Source organism: Pyrgilauda ruficollis, unplaced genomic scaffold (assembly GCF_017590135.1).
Source record: "Pyrgilauda ruficollis isolate IOZ18807 unplaced genomic scaffold, ASM1759013v1 scaffold64, whole genome shotgun sequence".
NCBI lineage: Eukaryota > Metazoa > Chordata > Aves > Passeriformes > Passeridae > Pyrgilauda > Pyrgilauda ruficollis.
In genome coordinates this window covers 215,950-236,375 of record NW_024528155.1, presented here as the reverse complement: position 1 = coordinate 236,375, position 20,426 = coordinate 215,950, and the positions used below count along the sequence as shown (strand labels likewise).

Genomic DNA, 20,426 nt, shown 5'->3' with positions numbered 1-20,426 from the left:
ATCCTTCTGTTTCATCAAGCTTTTTAATTTAACAAAGTAACTCCTGACTGATAAAGAACCTTTTACAGGGGATACTGCCCAATGAAACAGAATACAAATAACCATTAGGAGTGAGGCAGCCTTAGAGGAGACAACATCCAAGCTCCTCTGCCTGAAGTTGCTCAAGTATACCACACTCTCAGGCCTCTGCTCCTCCTCACTTTTACTCATTTTAATATTCTCTGGATATGAATGCACTTGTCAACTTTTAAAGAGCTGTTAACTGTACTTATTGATGGTAGCTGGAAGGTGTATTGAACTCCTCTGAAACAAACTAATTAAGAACAATTCCACCAACTAGAAAGCATAAACTTACCCCATCCATTATTACTGCTCTTGTCCTTCAATTAGAAAACCCATAAATGACTGAAGAGGAATCACAATTTACTTTTTGGAGGATTGCAAGCCAGCAGGAAGACTGTAACTAATGAGTGTAAGGAGAAGGGAAAAGAGAAATAAAATGACACTATGCCACGTGTAGCAGTTACACATTTCAACAAGATGAACAACTGAATTCTTATGTCAGTGTCATGAAATCTGATGTCCAGACTTTATGTTCACATCCAGGCATCACCTTTTTCACACTATTAATCAAAACACTGTAAGGCACATACGGTAATTAAGGACTGACAATCTTCTACTCTACATTAAAGAGATTATATGCACTGCTAAGAATCTTACTGCTAAAATGCTTGCAAAAGCCTCCTCATTTTCTCCTGAATTTTGCAGTCTCACTGAAGAGTTATCCGAGCTGCTTGGTAAACAAGTGTGGCTTTGCAATCCAAAGAACTCATTGCTGCAAAGAAAGAATATTCAAGGAAGCAGCTATCCTGAAAGAAAAGGATGTTTCGCTGTTGCACATCTTTAGGACCTGCCACTACAGAGGTATTTCTGCAGGGGTATGACAAGAAAGGTCTCCAAAACCACTCCAGGCAAAAGACACATTGGAAGGTTTGAATACACAATACCCTGAAACTGGAAGACTGTTCTAGATGAAAGCAGCTGACAATCATCCACGCTTGAACAACCACCTTCCACACCGGTCAACATTTCTGTCCATGGATTCTCATAAAAATACTGAGTTTAATACTTGTTCTTTAGAATACTGCTCCTAAAAGCCAGTAACCATAAACAGGTTTCCAAGTAGAAGGAAGAAAACAAAAGAAAAAAAAAAAGAAAAAAAAAGAAAACAAAAGAAAACAAAAGAAAACTTCCAAACCACATCATGTATATATTCAACACAGCCAACTGACCTTACCTGCAGCAGATCAAGTTACTAATTAGCATCAGCTCACTAGAACATTCTCAGGGTAAAAATATTGGACCAGAAACAAAATCAACATGTGAAAATAATCAATAGCGACTATTGAAGCCATAAAACAGATTAAATAATTAAACACCTCAGTTATACTCCTAAAAAGAGTCTATCACAATACTGAGGGATGTGTTCAGGTAGCCTGGGAAGCAAAAGGAAGAACACGGCTTTCTGTTCCACTCAAAGTTAACATCTATGACCAATTCACTGTGCGGGAGAAAGCTGAAGCCAGAGTAAAGATTTCTGTCCAGCTGAAACTATGCAGGGTAGAAATTACAAGAGTAGCTATAAATCTTTCATCCTCAACCAACACATACCAAGACATTTAGTAAAATTATGTTCTTTAGTAATCTCCAACCTGTTAAATCGCAACAGATTTCAGTATTACCAACTTCCCCCGTCTAAGTATTTTTGCTTCACACTTAAACAGAGGAAAGAAAAAAAAGCTTATTGGAACTCTGTTCTTTCATTGTGAAGCAGTACTTTCAGACTATTTATGGGGTTGAGAAAAAAAAAAACAAACAAAAACACCTGTTGAGAATTATCAAGAGCATGTAACTTACAACAAATTCCATATTCTTATATGAATGTATTGGTAATTGCTTTCCTAGTCTCACAGTTAGTTACTCACAGTTCCTTTTTCTTTAACACATCTAAGTCTTATGGCAGTATATATACATGTACAGGCAGGAAATATGTATGTAAAAAGCTGGGGGTTTCGGTGTACCAGGTTCATGCACAAAATTACAAAGCTGACATCAATCTCTCTTTCTCATACAATTTCTTCAGAGAAACTAACAGAAGATACCTTTACCTATTTGACACAAACCAGCTTGACAAATAGAAGCTGGGCAGTACATGCAATTATTAAGTCATATTATATACGAAAATGATTGCTGTGAAAAAAGTAAATGGTAAGTGGTAAAAGGACATTTCTTCCATAATTTCTACTTGATGGCCTCTTTAAGATGGCAAACTTCTTACTTGTTCTGTTTCCCATCTATTCATGATGTGAATTACATGAGATACTTGTTGACATACTTCATGTTTCTCTGCCTGAACCAAAGCATGGCTGATAGTACAGCTGTGAAAAAATAAATTTGTTGAGAATATGACTTAGTATTAGAACAAGTACAACTTATTCTCAAACTGTCAAGCTCATCTGCAGCTCCACAAGGGTCTTCAATGGCTATAGTCTAATCACAAAGTCAGGGAATGGAAGTACCCTCCAGTTTTGGGACAAAAAACAATTCAAATAATGAAAAATTTCATCTTCTGAAAGTTCCTCTGATCAAGAACAAAAGCCTCAGACAGCCTGGATTCTTCCATCTCCAAAAAGTAACAACACAGTACATGTCTGAAGGTGAAAAAGAAAGATAACTGAGCATGCAAAATGTTTGTAACTTTGATGAAATCAAATTTCCAGGTGTTCATGTGACAATCAGTGATTAAGAGCATATTTTCTTTAGGAATACATATGACTAGAGATGCTAACTCAGTTCTGGCCACAGGTTCAAAATGAGGAATTCAGTTCCATCTTTCCCTGCTGCCATGATGCCGGTGCTCATGAGAATGAATTTACATGAAGAACAGTTTGGCTCTAGTGATGGACTTTGGTGCAGTGTTAATGGCTCTCACATGAAAAAGCTTCCCCTAGAGAACAAACGTGAACCACTTTGTGATTTACAAGAGTAACATATGAAAATGGCAATATGGATTCCAAAGTTCCAAGAGGTTTTTCCTGGTGCAGATGAAAACCCCCACATAATGACATGATGTAAATAAATGGAATTTATTTCCATCTTCCATTTATTTTGACAGAATCATGAGAGCTTGAGACAAAAACCATTCATTTGAATAATAAACCAGATAGACTCATAGAAGCTAAGTCTATCTAAGGCAAGATGAATGAAGACTGACAGACACATAAAAGGAGATATTAATGAAGTCTATTGGTTTAATTTTCTTCAGAATTAACATAGAAATATATGCTTCTTTGTAAGAACTAAATACATTTTATTTAGATAAAGATGCACAATCAGAAAAGTATGATTCTCTACCATTGCTGAGAAACTAAAAAGGACAATAGTAACAATATTTTAATTTCATAACTTCTGTCTACAGCAATTAAATCAGCTTGTGTATTAGCAGTATAATGAATCAGTACATTGATGTTAACTAGTCTGCAAATCATTGGTTCTGAACTAATTGAGTTTCTATCTTCTACAGTTCTTCACTGCTGTGGTAGATGATCAAGCAGTTCAGAGTTTGGCATAGTCTTTCAGGATCATTTCCAGTTTCTGGCTCAGCATGATGTTCCCCTTCACTTTTAGTTTACCAGAAAAGAATGCCTAAAAAAAACCAGAAGGGGTGGGGGGAAAACATGTATTCAGCTGCTTACTCACAAACCAAAGAGTCATAGAACAAAAAAAGGAGCCAAAGAATGGTTGTTTAGCACTCAGGAGAAAGCCTTCAGTGCACAATGCTTAATGGTCATCAGTTATTAAAAAAACCTGTTCAATTCTAATACCATCCAAAACCAGATTACATCCATAGTCCAGACAAGGTCAACTCTGTCACTCAACAGAAAAAAATCAAACAAAATATACACAAAGCAACTCCAGTGGCATCTGTTCCCTTTCATAGCACAGAGCATTTCTCCAACTGTAGGACAAATGCCTCCACAGAATCTGATGGCAAAACTTCAGCAGGGCACAAAAAATAAAGCTCCCAGCATCATCCCCTCACACTACAAATATCCATATATCATTATAAGAAATGAGAAAATGGAATGAAAAGGCTATATAATGAAAATCAAAGACCTAACGAAAATGTAAGCTACACACTCAAATTCATAACAAATACAAACATAAACTTGCACGATGTATTACACATATATGCCAAAGAAATGAAATGGCTTTATACATAGCATATTACAACAGGAAAATAGACAAGATTTTGTTGCATTTGCAAAGTCATAAATCAATCACTATTTTCGCTTCAATGCTGGTATATTACATTTTTATTCTCCCTACTTCAAAGAGCTGTATACACTGTTTCAATCTAGTTTGTATTTTTTTAAAACTAGTTTTGCTCCGCTACAGCTTTGTAGTTTTGAAAGCCTTTTGAAAGTTCCTTAAATGTTCTTTTGCATAGTTCCACTAGCTTGAAATACATTCAAATAAAGAATAGAGAGAGCCAGAAGAAAAGAATTTGAATAGATGCTTTGAGCTTCTTTAGATGGAAAACTTCACAGAAACTCGAAGCAAACACTAATGCCTAAACCTAGATGATGTTCCTGAATTGCAATAACTGTTCTTTAGCATTCTGATGATTGCACATCAACATCTTGTTTGCTTATACTTTATGCCTGCTGTATACAGAGGGTCACAAAGGATTTTACTCAAGTGGTATGTAAGACTTATAAAAAACATTCACTGTAATCATTAGTCTCCAATTTACAATCAAAGTCTCCAACAACTTCTGCTTGGGATCAAAGAAAAGGAACTGTTTGATATATGATGAGCTTAATTAAAGTTTTCATTTGCTCAAGCTTTAATCTGTAAGCTGACATATTAAATTTGTGACAGTTTAATTTACTTTTACACAAGGCATTTTTATTAGTACAATTAGTCGTTTTAAGCAATTGATTACTCCAAGAAGCTAAAAGTGCAGACCCAGATTACAGACCTTCCTTAAATCTTTATTTCCCTGAAAAATATCCTGGTTTAGGTGAATTTTGACCATCTACATGCATGCATTGTCTTGACATTTCTCTGAGCTGCACTACTAGCAATAAATCAAACCACTGCAACAAACATCAACTTCCTGCAAAATGACAATCAAAACAGCCTGAATGATCAAACTGACAAATCTAAGCTGGCAAATTGTATACTGTGAAGTACCAGGAAGTAAACAAACTCCTAACTTTGCACTGCCAGGCTTTATGTCACAGAATCACAGTATAGTCTAAGTTGGAGGGACACAGAAAGAAAATCCAGTCCAACTTTAAAGTGAATGGCCCATACTGGTATTGAACCCACAACCTTGGTGTTATCAGGTTCCTGCTTTAGCCCTTTGTGGTTATCTTTGTCTTAAGATAATAAAGATGGCATAAACGCCCCCTCACACTTTCTGGCTAATTCAGTATAAGATATTGATGTGCTTATACCTCACCTGACTCTGGTCTCCACCGTCAAAACATCCCAGGGTTTAGGATTTCAGAACGCAGTCATGAACAACAGCTTGATTTAAGGCAAATAATATGTCTACATACAAGAGAGTATGTCTGTGACACCCAAGCCTTACCTTTTGGGGATTGATCTTTTGTTGTACCACATCCATAAAATCCTCATCCGAGAGAGTGAAGGTAGTATCAGCAGAATTTCTGGCAGGTCCTTGATACACTGCTCCAGAGCCATTCTTTAAGTCAATTGCTGAGAAGCAAGAGCAAAGACAGTTTAATTTCAAAATAAAGATAAAACTTTCAGGCTTCAGAACAGTACTTTCCTTACCTATTACTATAAAGCATCAAGTCTAAACTATCAGCCATTAGCTACTCAGAAAATAATTGAAGTATAATTCTTCTTCATCAGTGAAAGAAAATAAAAAATTATTCCTGTAGTGAAGGGGAGGGTGTTTACAGCAAGGACTTCAAAATTCTTGCAGCGACGGTAAAATCTGTTTTCGAACGACACTGAAGATGCACAAGGTACTAATTAGTGCACTTACTGCAAAAATGTCCAAGTTAGTAATAAACCTCTAAAGTTCAAAACCAGAATCCTGTAGTCAGACAAGGCAAATGTAGTGGTGTTCAAACACACTGCTGCATTTTCCCTGGTCTGTCCCCTAAGCAACACAATATAGCCTATTCTGCTTCATGCAAGGAGTGTTTAAAGCCTTGCCAATTATCTGCCTTTCTCTCCTGGAACGACAAAAATTCCTCCAAGTGTCTGTAGCTTCACAGTGTTCTTTTCCCACACCAAATGACCTGCCAAAATAATCTACTACAAAGCTAACACTATCAGGTATTGTGTCATTTGTTTAGAAGAGTATTTTGATACGATGTGCTCTGCCGAGTCATTCTCAGATTCTGCAAATTCCAGTCTTTCCTTTACACCTTTGCCTCTCGATCCATCACACCCCCACCCCACACATTATTCATGTGGATATTTCTGTAACAACATGGCACCTCTAATCACAGAATCATGGATGACGGTTGCTCTTCATGGACAGATTTTAAGGCCCTTGCCTTAAAATGAAGCTTTATTTCTGCATAAGCTATTTTATGTGCAACTTTTTTCCAAATAATTTTTTGACAGGGTAAGGGGAACTATAGAGACTGGGAGTAGCTTTAGTCTATTTAAGTATTTCATTTTCTGAAATCTGCTTTAAGCAATACTTATCCAGTTACAACAGAATTAGAAGGGGACTTAAGTATATAACATTGCTCAGTGAGAAGTGACATATTGGATTATTATTTTCCAGTTGATTTTAAGGTAAATTATAAATCCTGGAACAGATTTAATGCATATCACTAACTTCAAGCAATATGGGAAGAAATTACAAAAGGTTACTGAGCACCAGATGAATTATCTTTACATTCATGTTTGTGGGTAGGGGCTATATAACAACATCCTTGTGACCCAAAACAGCTACTATATGATCTAACATACCTGAGCCTTTAACATTGCTCCTGTAAGTTATGCAGGCACAGACTATTATTAGGAAAACAACAACAAAAAAAAAATCATGAAATGCAAGCCACACACCCCAACTGAAGTCAGAGAGTGGATACCGGCTTTCAGATTAAGTTAACCAGGCCTAACTGTCCATGTGCTTTTAAAATACACCTCTACCCAAATGCTGATAATGTTAAGCACCGTTCCAGTGCAGCCAAACTGCTCCCTTTGAGACAACCAGCAAGGACAGCAAGCACAACAGATTAATTCAAAAAACACAGACATGGTGTCTAGGATACCTGCAGTTCCTAACCAACTGTTTTGAACTACTTCTGGGCCTTAGGAATCCCTCTTTGTACTTAATTCTGCTGACATTATTTTTTTTCCTGTCCGTACCATTCCTACACTGCTCCAGAAGTGACCTAGATACTGAAGGCTTGACATACTGTCTCCCAAGACACAACTTCTCCTTCTTCACTAAGTACTGGGTGAAAAGAAATTTTGATATACTGTATTGATAATACTGATACATCAGTCCCACCAGTATCAGGTTTAGATGACAAAAACAATTAAATAGGTGTAATGACTCAGAAAAGTTCTCACGACCCTTAAGTTTTATTTTATATATAGTACATAATTAACAATTGTTACATGGTCGTACATTAAGATATTACTTAACATTATTACAGTCCTTGCTCTCCTTCTCCATTTTCTAGCCAAATCCCAAGATCATCATTTACCATCAATAGCTACAATTAATACTAACCTCTCAAATCACAACCACACCTTTAACATTGCACAATGACGGCACCCACAATCAATGTAAATCTTTCATGTTTACAGAATCACTGAATGATTAAGGTTGGAAAAGACCCACTACCTTAATAACTAGACCACAGCACTAAATGCCACATACAGCAGTTTCTTGAACACTTCCAGGGATGGTGACTCCACCCTCTCCTGAAAACAATTTTTTTTTTAAAAAGGACCAATCTAGTGGTACATTCTTTTCCCAAAAATGTCAAAAAGGTTATTTCCACTTCCTCTAGATTCTTTTTAAATAATATTAAGATTTTTGATAAGGAAGAAAAAAAATTTAAAAAACCTAAACAGCCACAAAAGCAAAGCACTCTGACAGCAAAACTGTCTTTTCTACAAAAAACATGGAGATTGAACAGTAGAATTACCGTTACTTGATCCATCCCTTTTCATAGGCTTCATCATAAATGAGTTGACCTCTCTAATGCAAGTAGTTAAAAAAAAAAAAGGTGCCACTGTGGCAAAAGAGCGATCCAAAATATATCAGATATTAGTATTTAGAGAAGGAAAGTAACTCCCCACTTAAAAAGAATGAAAAACTAGCACAAAAACTTGCTCATTCAATTTTCTGCAGGGCGAAAAAAGCAAACAGAAGGATTAGAAACATACACAATCCACTTTCTTCCCTCCTGACCTACACCTAGGCTAGAATACTGAAAAGACAATTGAGACTAAATTTGAGTACTAGCTAGTGGATAAATAAACTAGCAATGAAAGAAATAAGTTGAATGCCAGAACAGGTTCCAAGCATCAGAACAGAAAAATCCTGGCCTTCCAGAGAGAGTGTCCTTTTGTTTGCCCTCTGGAATACATTCCATTACACATTTGGCAGAAAAGTAGAATTAAGAAGTTCAAGTGAATGAAATGCTAGTTTTCCTTCAAATTTTTGCTCTTACTTCAATATATAGGTGTTATATTACAATAATTAAGAACCTATTAACTATTATCATCAAAAAAATGCTGTTGTCAGAGATAAAATAAAAATGGGAGAAAATTCACACATATAGGAGTAAAAACACTGATAAAACAGTAGACATTGACATTTTATAGCAAGTTGCCAAAAACCTAAAACTCTAATATTTGGGGTAAGAATTTCATTTTGACTTTGAAGAATGCCTTACTCTTTCTAGGAGAAAAACATTAACAGTCAGATTTTTTTTTTACTTTGGTTTGAGTTTTATTCTGCTTTACAGTGGATAAGTAAGGACAATACAAGACTCAACCGCTAACCAAATAAAAACAAGTATTACCCACTCTTCATTGCCTGAAGTCATATTGCATCATAAATTATTGAGCAATTTCACCTTAATTTATCAGCTGTTCACAACCAACTATATGTAACAATTTCTTCCCAGTTCTCATAACAAAGTTTTATTCTTCTGAGAACTGGAAAGAAACAGAAACATCTCCTGCCTTTAGCACTAACTTCAGAAACATGAAGAAAAGCAACAGATGGTTAAACTCTTCTGAGTACTGTTCTGGAGTGCCATTAACTATCAGCCAACAGATCTCAACAGCATTACCTTTTCTCTATGGAAAGCAAAGTTAAGTGAAACCTTAACTCTAAAAAAACCCAAAATTAGTATTTTATAATGCCTGAAAAAAAAGGGTACTGTTGTGTAGTAATACATATACAGGAGAGAGCAAAGCATGCTTTAGGTAATGAAGCAAACTGGAAAAAGCTGGGGTAGGTTTGCAATTAAGTTTTTTGTTAAAAAGTGAAGGTAGTTTCAGTACCACTACACTTCTCTGAGGTATTGATACTTGCTTTATCTTTTTTAAAAGAATTTTCAGCATCCTCTTGAATTAGAACAGTTTTTTTTTTTCTTTTTTTTTACAGAAATACCACTAATTAAGGCCAGTTGTCAGGGATTACAGTTCAACATAGTTTATACAGCAGATGAGCTGCCCAAAATTTCACATCCTGAATGCACAGTCAATTGCTCTACACCTCTTCATGGCTTCACACCATCCACAGGAAGCTACATAGAAAGAAAGACCACTGCTGGTTAAACAGACTAGTGTTATAATACTAGTGCCTCCATAAAGATGTCTCTCTGTACCAACAAAAGCCACATTACATTCACAAATTTCACTTCACTTCTAAAAATCCTGGTTTACTGCAAAAAGTAGAGATCAGAATGTCACAGTTGCAGTTAGAACACTACAAATAAATGTAAATATAGTAAAATAAAATAACTTTTGATTTCCTTAAAGTTTGAAAAATATCAGATTGATACATACATACATGAGAACAAATTTCACAGAATCAGAGAATCAATAAGGTTGGAAAAGACCTCTGAGATCACTGCGTCCAAGTTTTAACTGATCAATACCTTGACAACTAGACCATGGCACAGAGTGCCACACTCAGTTATTTCCTGAACACCTCAGGAATAGGGCCCCTAGCACTTGCCTGGACAGCCCATTCTTTCCCTGATGTCCAACATCAACATCCCATCATTGAGGTCCATTTTTGCTAGTCCTGTGATTTCTTACCTGGGAGAAGAGACTGACCCTCACTTGGCTACAACCTCTTTGCAGGCAGTTGTAGAGAGTGATGAGGTCCCCATTGAGCTGCCTTTTTGCTGGGATAAACACCCCCAGCTCCCTCAGCTGCTCCTCACTGGAGTTGTGCTCCAGACCCTTTCCCAGCTCCACTGCCCCTCTTTGAACACGCTCCAGCACCTCAATGTCATTCCTGAAATGAGGGGCCCAGAAATGGACACAGCACTCGTGCTGTGGTTGCTACCTTCTCTCATCTGCTTCCTTTCCAGATCTGAAGAGGCCAAAGGACATTAGCAGAAAATGCAGGAGCTACAACCATCGAGTAAGGGAGCAAAGGGCTGCAGGGCCCAGACTGTTTCCAGCCCTGTCAGCTGCTGCACTTATCACAACAGCACGAAGCTGTGTAAAAGTGACAAGTCGAAAAATTAAAACACAAGACAGAACAACTATATATCCAATTAAATAAGAAAAAGAGACCTATCAGGTAGCCCAAAAGAACCAGAAACACAGTCTGTAAAGGCCTAGGAGGCCCCTACAAAGAGAGGCCTAAAAAAAATAGATCATTTACATCCAGTCACAGCTTAAAACAAAACAAAAAACTCAGCCAAAATAATATTCCTCCTCATACACAAGTTGTTTCAGTGATAACTTGTCAAGAATTTTGACCATACACTGAAATAGTATGTAATATTTAGCTACATGAACCAAATTGTGAATTAATTTTAACGTCATTTTTGTTTTCTTGTAGCTATGTTTTGGGATTGACCCTCCCAAATGGCAATTTTACTTAGAAGAGACAGAAAGATAATTCATAATTGATCTAATCTAGCAGCATAACATTTACAAAAATTATTTACAATTCTTGTACATAGAAGATCAACTAACAACCACCCGGTCAAATTTAAATGTACAGTAAAGAAGTGGAGTTCTACTAATTGAGTTGAGTAACATAAAAATTTGAAGCACCTTTGAAAACCAGTCTAAATTTAAGCTACAGCAAAGGTGACAGTGTACTGTCATCTTCAATTTTTAAAGTAAAAAAATCAGTTTGACAAAGACTAAAATTTCTAATTGTGTATGGAAGCTTACCTTACATTAACAACTCAAGAAGTCAAGCATTCAAGTAAGCAAATGGCATTGTTAATGTTACATATTCTGAACTGATTGTCATTGCTTATCTGCATTGCAAAAGTCTCGCTGATGACCATACAGAGATCTTATAAAGATCACATAAAGTCGGAAATCTTTTAGATTATTGAGAATATCCCAACTGCAAGAAAGCTGTCTTTCCTGGAATGCAGACTAACAAACTACCACCTTCTTCTGCACTTACCATGGAAAATGAATTATATCAGCATCTGGTAGAAGAGACACTTGAATACTGGGTAATAATGTAACACATACAAACATGCAAAAATAATTAAGTTTGCAACTGCTTATAAATCTCAAGTACTTGCCTCTGGAAGTTCTTTTGCTTTATGGTTTTTTTGGGTATATGCTTTTTAACGGCAGGAAAGTGTTTTCAAATATTCCCCAAACAAAAATTTCATAATGCAGATTCATATATAGCTTGCCATTAAAAATATGCCATTGGAGTTAAACAAGATATCAACAATAGTAGGCTCTTCTTCCATGAAGGCACAAACAGTGAAGCTTGATACTACAGTTGTCATAACTCCTAAAATTCTGCTAGTCAGTTTTCATAACTATTTTCATACTGACAATATGAAATTACAATGTTTAGATTATTTGTAGCAGTCTAACTATTTTAGTACTAACCAATTCCTGTTTTCTTCATCCAAAAAGTACTTGAAATCTAAAGGCACACAAAAATATTCAGAAAACACAAACAAATACGGAAATAGGATGACACAGAAAGTTCTTTCAAAAAAACGTCATATACAAAGGAAGTACTAGCATACCAATACTCCCAAAAGGAAAAGTAAGCAACATTTTCTACAGACACCCTACTGGGTCACCTAGATATTTACCTTCAGCCTTACATATTTACTACAGCACAGAGACTACAGTAATTCATAAGAAACTGACCACACTGTAAAAATTTTCACAGTAACTTTTCCAAGCTTCTGGAAAAGTTTCATTTCAGTTCTTAATAGTAGTCAGCAGCGGGAAATGTTTAATATATTAGATTAGCTTCTCCAGCCTCCATCCCACAGGGATCTAAGTTTTTTTTCCAAATGCATATAATAGTACAGAAAATTTTCAGTGCAACAGAAGCAGAGGAAACAAGACAAACAAAAGCTATGTCTATTTAATCTCTTTTAGGTAGAGACATATGAACAGGAAGAAAGTAGTACCTTCTTCCTACTGCTTCAGTAGGAGAAGCATGAGAATACAAAAGGCTGACTATTGATTTATTCGAAGCAGGAGCACTCTCTTGATCTGAATACAATAGCAAAAACATTCACCTGTTTCCCCTCTAATAAAATGTGATCTCATGAGGCAAGTAAGGGCACTGCTCAGACCTAAACCTCTAAGTGTACTTGTTCTGCATTCAGCAATTTGCAGTTTCAGAACTTCCTGAGTGAGAAATTCTGTTCATATCTTTAAACACCTTTCAGCATATTTCTCCTCCAAAGACTTGTCCCTTTATTGTCTGGACATACATAATGTTGAACTCAGGTAATCAATAAAGCAATTCCAAAGTTAAAGCCAATGCTCAATCAACCTGAAATAGTTTCCTAGTTGTTATTATAAACATGACCATCCCTTGTATCAAATTTAGTTAGACATGAAACACTTGACAGGACCCATGTGGAATACAGAGTGATTGCTCAACCAACACAAGTTGCCACTTCAAATATTCAGGAGTTTAACCAATGCACTTCTAATTATCTCCTAAAAACGTAAGCAAGAACGCAAGTAAAACTTCATAAGCCTTTTCACAAAGTTTTAACCATGTCTGTAATTTAAATTACTTCATGCAAACATGGACAACTGCAGACAATAGTAATGATTAAGAGCAGTAATGAATTTTAAGACATAACAGTCTGAGTTGTATTATTCAGTATTTCCTTTGTCTCATTTCGATGTATAGGCAATCAGCTTGCATAATCCACACAGGTATATTCATAATATTTATTAACTTCTATCCAAATGGAAATCACTCTTTATTCCTCAAAAACTGCGTAAAAAGCAAGGCAAGTAGAACACAACTATCCTGACCAATCTCTGTATAATATTTTTTTCTGAGACTTAACAGCAGTCTTGCTAGTCAGAATCTCTACTGGTCAACATTAGGAAAGGATTAAGTGAAATTACAGGCTTCTGAATTGCTCAACAACAGTTTAAAAAAAGTCACATGTACAGAACAAAACATAACACACACCTGATCTGACCTGTGTGTCTCCCCTCTCAGCCTGTCAAGAGCAGCGCCTTCACCTGCATCATCTTCAAAACTCTTTTGACTACACTCAACCACCAAAGAAAAAGAAGTCTAAACAACAGGCTTGACCTAGACTTTCATTTTCCCACAAAAAGGCCTGAAAGTTACAACCTCACTAAGTTTTTTCCCTTTGGAAAATCTTTACACTCCACTAATAAAGCACTAATAAAGACACCTCAACTAAAAAAAAAACCAAGAAAAATTTCCAAAAATAAAAAAATCTATCCAATTAATAAAAGAAGATTTCGGGTTGTTTTCAAAATACATACCTTTATAACGAGAGCAAAGGAGAATTTAAGAAGAAAAGGTTTTTGAGAAAGTAGCTTTCCTCCATCAGACCACTTCATATAATTCTATTATTCATTTAATCAGGAAAAAGTTCTGCTGTGAGTCATTGCTATTACAGCCTTTAGTTTCTGATCATCAACCAGTCCCATGCTTAAACAATGGGAAATCATGATTATGCCTCCATTAAACCTTGATCTCAGAAAGTTTAAATGGAAACAAATTGGGCTACATTTTCACAGAAGTGACAAGAACAATGCAGTAGAAATAATTACTTATTTGTTTTAGATCAGTTAGCATGTACATCACCAGCAGACTAATTACTGTAACACTCCTACTAGGCTAATTTAGCAATCCAATCTGGAAAATGTAAATAGAAGTGCACTGAAGTTCTAAAAGATGATGTAACCTATGCCTACATCTAAATAGGCAAGTTACAGAAGTATGTTCCTTGAAAGATTAGTACCTGCAAAGTTTATCTTATCTCCTTGTCATTTGTGCACCCAGAATGCATACAGACCTGTAGGTCCCACTGCTTACTCATCTACTATCCTATTCTTAGTTCCAAGCTATCAGTTTAATTAGAATTATTACAATTAATCCCATTTTATAACAAAAATGCATTGGGGTATCACATGAACACTACAACTTACTCCACTGCATTGCTGTTTTTCCATCTTTAGTGATGTCCCACTGGAATATGGCGTTTACTTTCTTTACCAATTCATTTCCCATCTCTTTTACACGACGACCAATTTCTTCAAACACAAGGTTACTCTGCAGCCCGTCAGTCTTAAAAAAAAAAACAGTATGAAGAATTTAAAATTGAAACTTGGTTAAAAGGTACTGAATATGTCACTTTCCAGCACACAACTATCTACATCAAAATTATTAAATGCAGTTGAGATTTTTTTCTACCACAAAATAATCACCTCTAGCCACCATCAGCACTAAAGAGTACATTCAAGCAAAAATGCTTCATTTCAAATTTTCATTTAAAATTTTTTCAAATCTTGTTTTTATAGTTCTTCTCATTTATCATTACAATTTGAAACATATTTTTTTAATTAGTGGTCTAAGAGTTCCTAAACTGACCTTTTTTTCCTATGGATGACAACCACTGCCACTTTTTCCACAGTGAATGTTATGTTAGTTTTCAGAACAAAAAAAAATGGTTTTACCAGTACATTACTTTGACATGAAAGATGTTCAAAACATACTGCACTATGAAAAGAGTAAAAACTCCGGTGCAGACAAAATTTAACAGTGGGATTAGCTACATTTACATTTCCAGCTTTTCCAATCACATTATTTTTCAACCTTTCACTGTCTTTCTTTTAACTAATATTTTTACCAGAAAAAAAGGCTACACTGTAGGGAAGCTACTTCAGTGACATTTTTCGTCTAACTTGAACTGGAGCAAAGAAAGTCTCAGAGGTTTAGCTGTTCGCTGTACCTACCCGTACAGCAGAACACAAGACTCTTCAGGCTGCTGTTGTGTCACCTCTTTGGTCAAGCCTAACATTTTCCATTATATTAAAGGGTTCCCAATGGCCTTTAAATTTGACAATCTTCACTCAGTCAGGCTGGTTTCCCCTGGTGGGTGTCTGACCCTGTCAGCAAATTTCTGCCAAAGCGCCTTAATTTCTCAGAGTAAGCTTAAAGAAGAACACCTGTTCTGCCAAGTTTAAAAAAAAAAAAAAAAAAAGAAAATCTGAGTAGTTCAAAAAAGTTCTAAAGTTTGAACTTCATTCAACAACTCAGAATGTCTCAGAAGATTAAACACAAGTAGCAAAAAGAAACAGGTTCCTGGATAAATCATAGAATGATAGGATGGCCTGAACTGGAATGAACCCTAAAGATAATCTAGTTCTAATCCCCCTGTTGGGGGGCAGGGATATTTTTCCTAGAACAAGGTGCTCCAAGCTCCAAGCACCAACCTCCAGCCTGGCCTTCAACACTTCCAGGAATAAGGCAGCCACAACCTGCTGGTTTCTCTGGGAAACCTGTTCCAGTCCTCACCAGCCACACAATAAGGAATTTCTTCTGAAGATCTAATCTAAACCTATTCTCTTTTATTTTGAATTCATTCCCCCTAATCCTGTCACTACATGCTCTTGTGAAAAGCTCCTCTTTGTCTCCCTTTGGGTAATAAAAGGCCACAACTAGGTCACCCTGAAGCTTTCTCTCTTCCAGGCTGAACAATCCAAATGTTCTTAGCCTTTTCTCATGGGATGGGTGCTCAATTCCCCTAATTTTCTTGATGTCCTTCCTCTGGACTTGCTCCAACAGGTCCATGTCCTTCCTGTGCTGGGGACCCCAGAGCTGGATGCAGTGTTCTGTGTGGGTTTTCACCAGAGCAGAGCAGAGGGGCAGAACCCCCTCCCTCGCGCTGCTGGCCACGCTACTTTGGATGCAGCCCAAGTATCACTCAATATTCCTCATTCTGTGATCAAAAGCTTTATATGAATGTCACTATCTCAGTATTTCATGAACTTCAAAGCATTAAAGTTTCATTGTTTGCATGCAAGAATCAATGGGGAAAAAAGATAACAGTTTATTAAGGCATTGCCTTAATAATAAACTTAACAAATATGCATTGCCTTAAGTGACTTTTAGACCACGTTAGGGTCATCCTCACTATTGTATACACAATTCCGTGTTTTGTGGCAAGTATGGTACCCGAGGCTTAAGCCTTGCATGCATGCAGGGGATTTTTTTAAATATACACAGTATGAAGAGCATATTGTGTGCTAGACCTAACCACATGTACAAACAGCTCTCAGAGTCTTATTTCAAAATCATTCAATGACGCAATTTCTTTTCTGTGAGTATGTTACCTCACTTTCACTTCTGCTAATGAGTTCTCTCCCTGTGTCTCTGAAAAAATTGAGAAAGGTCACACACTTTACATCCTACATAGAGTCTGATCTTCAACATCTACAAAATAATAAGAAAAGCATTGTTCTACAGTAACACACCTAAATTACATTAAACAATTTCTATTTTGAGCTATGCAAGTGCTCAAAACATGGCCCTCACCAGTACATGCCCTTCCTTGTTTTGTAACATACAGCACAATGCTTATCCTGAGAGTTCAATTAGCATCAAGCACATCAAACACCACCATCCAGTGTAAACAATTTTCCTCTCAGATCAATTAACATCTGTATCTTAAAAAATGTACATGTTAACATCTCTGAACCGGTAACTCCTCTGAATGCTGCAAATAAGGTTGGTAAGAGACCTAAGTATTTTTCCTCTGTTTTTCACCAAAATAAAGCCTAAGTATCCATCTGTGCAAATTAAGAATTCCACTGCTTCCACCTACCATCAGCTGCTCTCGAGCAGAAGGCTTTTCCAAGGCTGGTACTATATCCACATAGCCCCCTGCAATGGCAACTTCTCCAGTCTCCTTGATCTGTAATGGGAGAAAAATACATTAAAAGAGGTGATTTATTTGCAGAAAGTCACAAAAGAAGGGCATCTAAGGAGAATTCCTGATACTTTAAAATCAGAGATGTAAAGAGAAAACATAAAAGTTACAGAGTGAAAAAAAACACCTCATAAATGTGCTGTAGTCTTGAGGCAAATTGTTATAATATGTTTTCCAAACAGCTCTTCAAGCAAAATAATTATTTTCCTCTGGAGAAATTGTACCAAAATATATTGCTGGTGTTCTACTCACAAAACAGTTGAAAAGACTTATTTACCTCTAGTGTTACAAGTTGCTGTCAATATTTCTTCATAAATAGCTCTTAGAAAGACATTGCTCTAAAATGTTTTTCCTTGAGGTAGATATTCAGGTGTCAAGAGTCCATTTAGACAATTTCACTATCTCCACATGCCTTATACTTCAACTTACACTAGAAACAGCTCTTTAAGGATTGCAAACAAGAAAGATTACAAAAACAATGATGGAAAATACCCGAATTCCCCCCAGTTTAATTTTTTGAAATAGTTAATTCAGATAAGAAAACGGGTTTCAATTTGGCATTTTCTCTTTGAGGGATATGACAAACCCTACTGACTTATGGCAGCTAACAGAAGACAGCAAACTGATTCACTATGCATCTAGAGAAGTCTATGACAAATAGTCAAACTGGAGAAATATCAAGTATCACAGCCTAGTTTATTGTACTACATTAACTGTTACTCAAATCGTGCCTAACAACTTGTCACCTGCTGCCACTGCACTTCAGACAATGCTGAAAATGGATTCAAATCAACCTCTCAAAGTTTTAAGTCCATCTGTAGTTTGATTTAACCAGAGTTCATTTCAGCACAAAGATGGATTTAGTTCACAAATCCAACATGCAATAAGAAACAAAATTCTGCACACCTCATAACTGTTTAAGATGGTTTACTATAATCCTGTTAAATCTTCTAATTTCTATCCAAAATCAGTTACTCCAAAGTTGTGGAAGAAAAATCCTTAGCAAAATTCACCAAAACTCTACATATTAGCAATTACTAAACCAAGCATAATTACAAATTTTGCCTTTAAACACAACACAACAACTCACCCTGCTTACAAATTTGGAAGGACTTGGAAGCATACTATAAAGTCTATTAACTAACATGGTATATGGAAACCATCAAAAGTAAGCATATGAATTCTAGATTCTGTCAGGACTGATACCTTTTAAACATAGCTACAGTAATTTTCAAAGCTCACTTGAGACACCAAACTACCTCATTTGCTACTAATAATTAGAAATGGAGATTTTGTACACAGTAGTCTCTACATTGCTACCATTCTGAAATTCTGTAGCTGCTAACACCCATCAGGTCTGCAAACAAAATTTGCCCCCTTCAGTCAATGTACATCCCAGAAAGCTGTATGAATACAGCATTCCTCTGCTCCTATGATGATTCTCCTTGTTTGATTTGCCTGCCCAATCCTCCCTGCAGCTCAAGTATACCTGCTATCCTACTCACTAATCAAGAGCTGGATACATTTTTACAGAGATGAGGCTGCAAAACCTTGGCCAGCAAAGCAGCGTAACTCTCACTGCATAAGCCAAAGCAAATATTGACAAATACCAGTATCAAATCATAGGTAAAGAAAGTGAAAATGTCATATGATGCTATATAAGTGATGACATTCACTTTTACTTTTTGCCCTTTACCTGGAATTTTAGTCTTAGTTCCCACTAAGTACCCTATGACATGGAGACAACGATTACAGGATAACCACATAAAATGCTACTAGCAGGACCAAAGAAAATAGAATAATGCAAACCAAGATCTTATAAAGATGTAAACTCTGTTTTGTTGTAGCTACTGTGTTCAACTGTTATGAAATTTCCATTTTTAACAAGTTGCTCTGTGTAGCTGCAGCTTAAGTTTAACCCAAACTAAGCTAAATCTGCAGCACACTTACATGCATAAACTCTTAAGAGCCGATTAAGATAAAGGTTAAAAAAAAAAAAGACAAATACACAAAAAGTTATGAGTAACTCCAGAAAACAAGTACACACTATGGTGACCTGATGATGACTGCTTTTTTATTATTTTTTCACTTTCCCCAGTGGAAAATCACAAAAAAATGCACACATAATGAAAAGAGTCCTCATTTAATACAATGATAACCTATGATTATAATGGTAATTCTATTAGAAGCCTAGTGACACCATAAAATAAGTAAGACTATTTCATCTATTTACTTCATTTCTTTACAAAGACTTTGCTAATGGTGTGCTGCTTAACGAGTCATCTTTTCTTGCTCCCCTCATATCCCCAGTGTTTTAACCAATACATCTTTCTGTGAAGCCCACAGTGAAGAGATTGTTCTGACCTTGGTCTGAAAATGGATTCTATTTCCTTCCTTCCACATTTCTGTTTGCAAAGTTTCCCCTGGATAGACTGGCTTTGCAAACCGAACCTAAAAGCAAAAAAATAGGGAAAAAAAAGTGGGGTTGCGAAAATATATGTCTGCTGTATGTAAATGCAAAGCTTAAACACATTGGCTCTACTGAAATGAAAAAAAGAGGAAAATTAAGTCAACTATCAATGCAGAAAGCCTAAATATTTAAGCAAACATACAAGACAGAGGCATTAAAAAGCATGCAGCTGTAAGTAAAAGCAATTCTGGCATTAAAACATCATGAAAGACTTCCCCCACACTGAAGATTTCTTTTGGCAATAAAACAGAAAAATCCAGGAAATTTATTGCAAAGAATGAACACACAGACCTTGATTGCCTTGAATCTGTTCACATCATTATTTGCAAACTGCTTCAAAACGTTCCTAGCAGCAAACCCAAAGGTGCATAGTCCATGAAGTATAGGCTTCTTAAATCCTATTTAAAGAGGTAACATTTTAGCATTTTTAATATTAGGACCTTGAATACAGCTTCTATAAATAACTA

General features: G+C 36.2%; 1 protein-coding gene across 2 annotated transcripts in view; it reads right to left on the bottom strand.

The window, feature by feature from the left end:
- Nucleotides 1-3,127: 3,127 nt before the first annotated feature.
- Nucleotides 3,128-20,426, bottom strand: part of HSD17B4 (hydroxysteroid 17-beta dehydrogenase 4) — a 62,960-nt gene continuing 45,661 nt past the window's right edge. For both annotated transcript variants that reach the window (XM_041484162.1, XM_041484161.1), the window contains exons 19-24: nt 20,251-20,357; nt 19,854-19,940; nt 17,385-17,474; nt 14,707-14,845; nt 5,663-5,790; nt 3,128-3,705 (exon numbers count right to left, since the gene is read on the bottom strand). In XM_041484162.1, the coding sequence (XP_041340096.1) occupies nt 3,616-3,705; nt 5,663-5,790; nt 14,707-14,845; nt 17,385-17,474; nt 19,854-19,940; nt 20,251-20,357 (641 nt within the window). In that variant the 3' untranslated portion in view covers nt 3,128-3,615. The remainder of the gene's footprint in view (nt 3,706-5,662; nt 5,791-14,706; nt 14,846-17,384; nt 17,475-19,853; nt 19,941-20,250; nt 20,358-20,426) is intronic.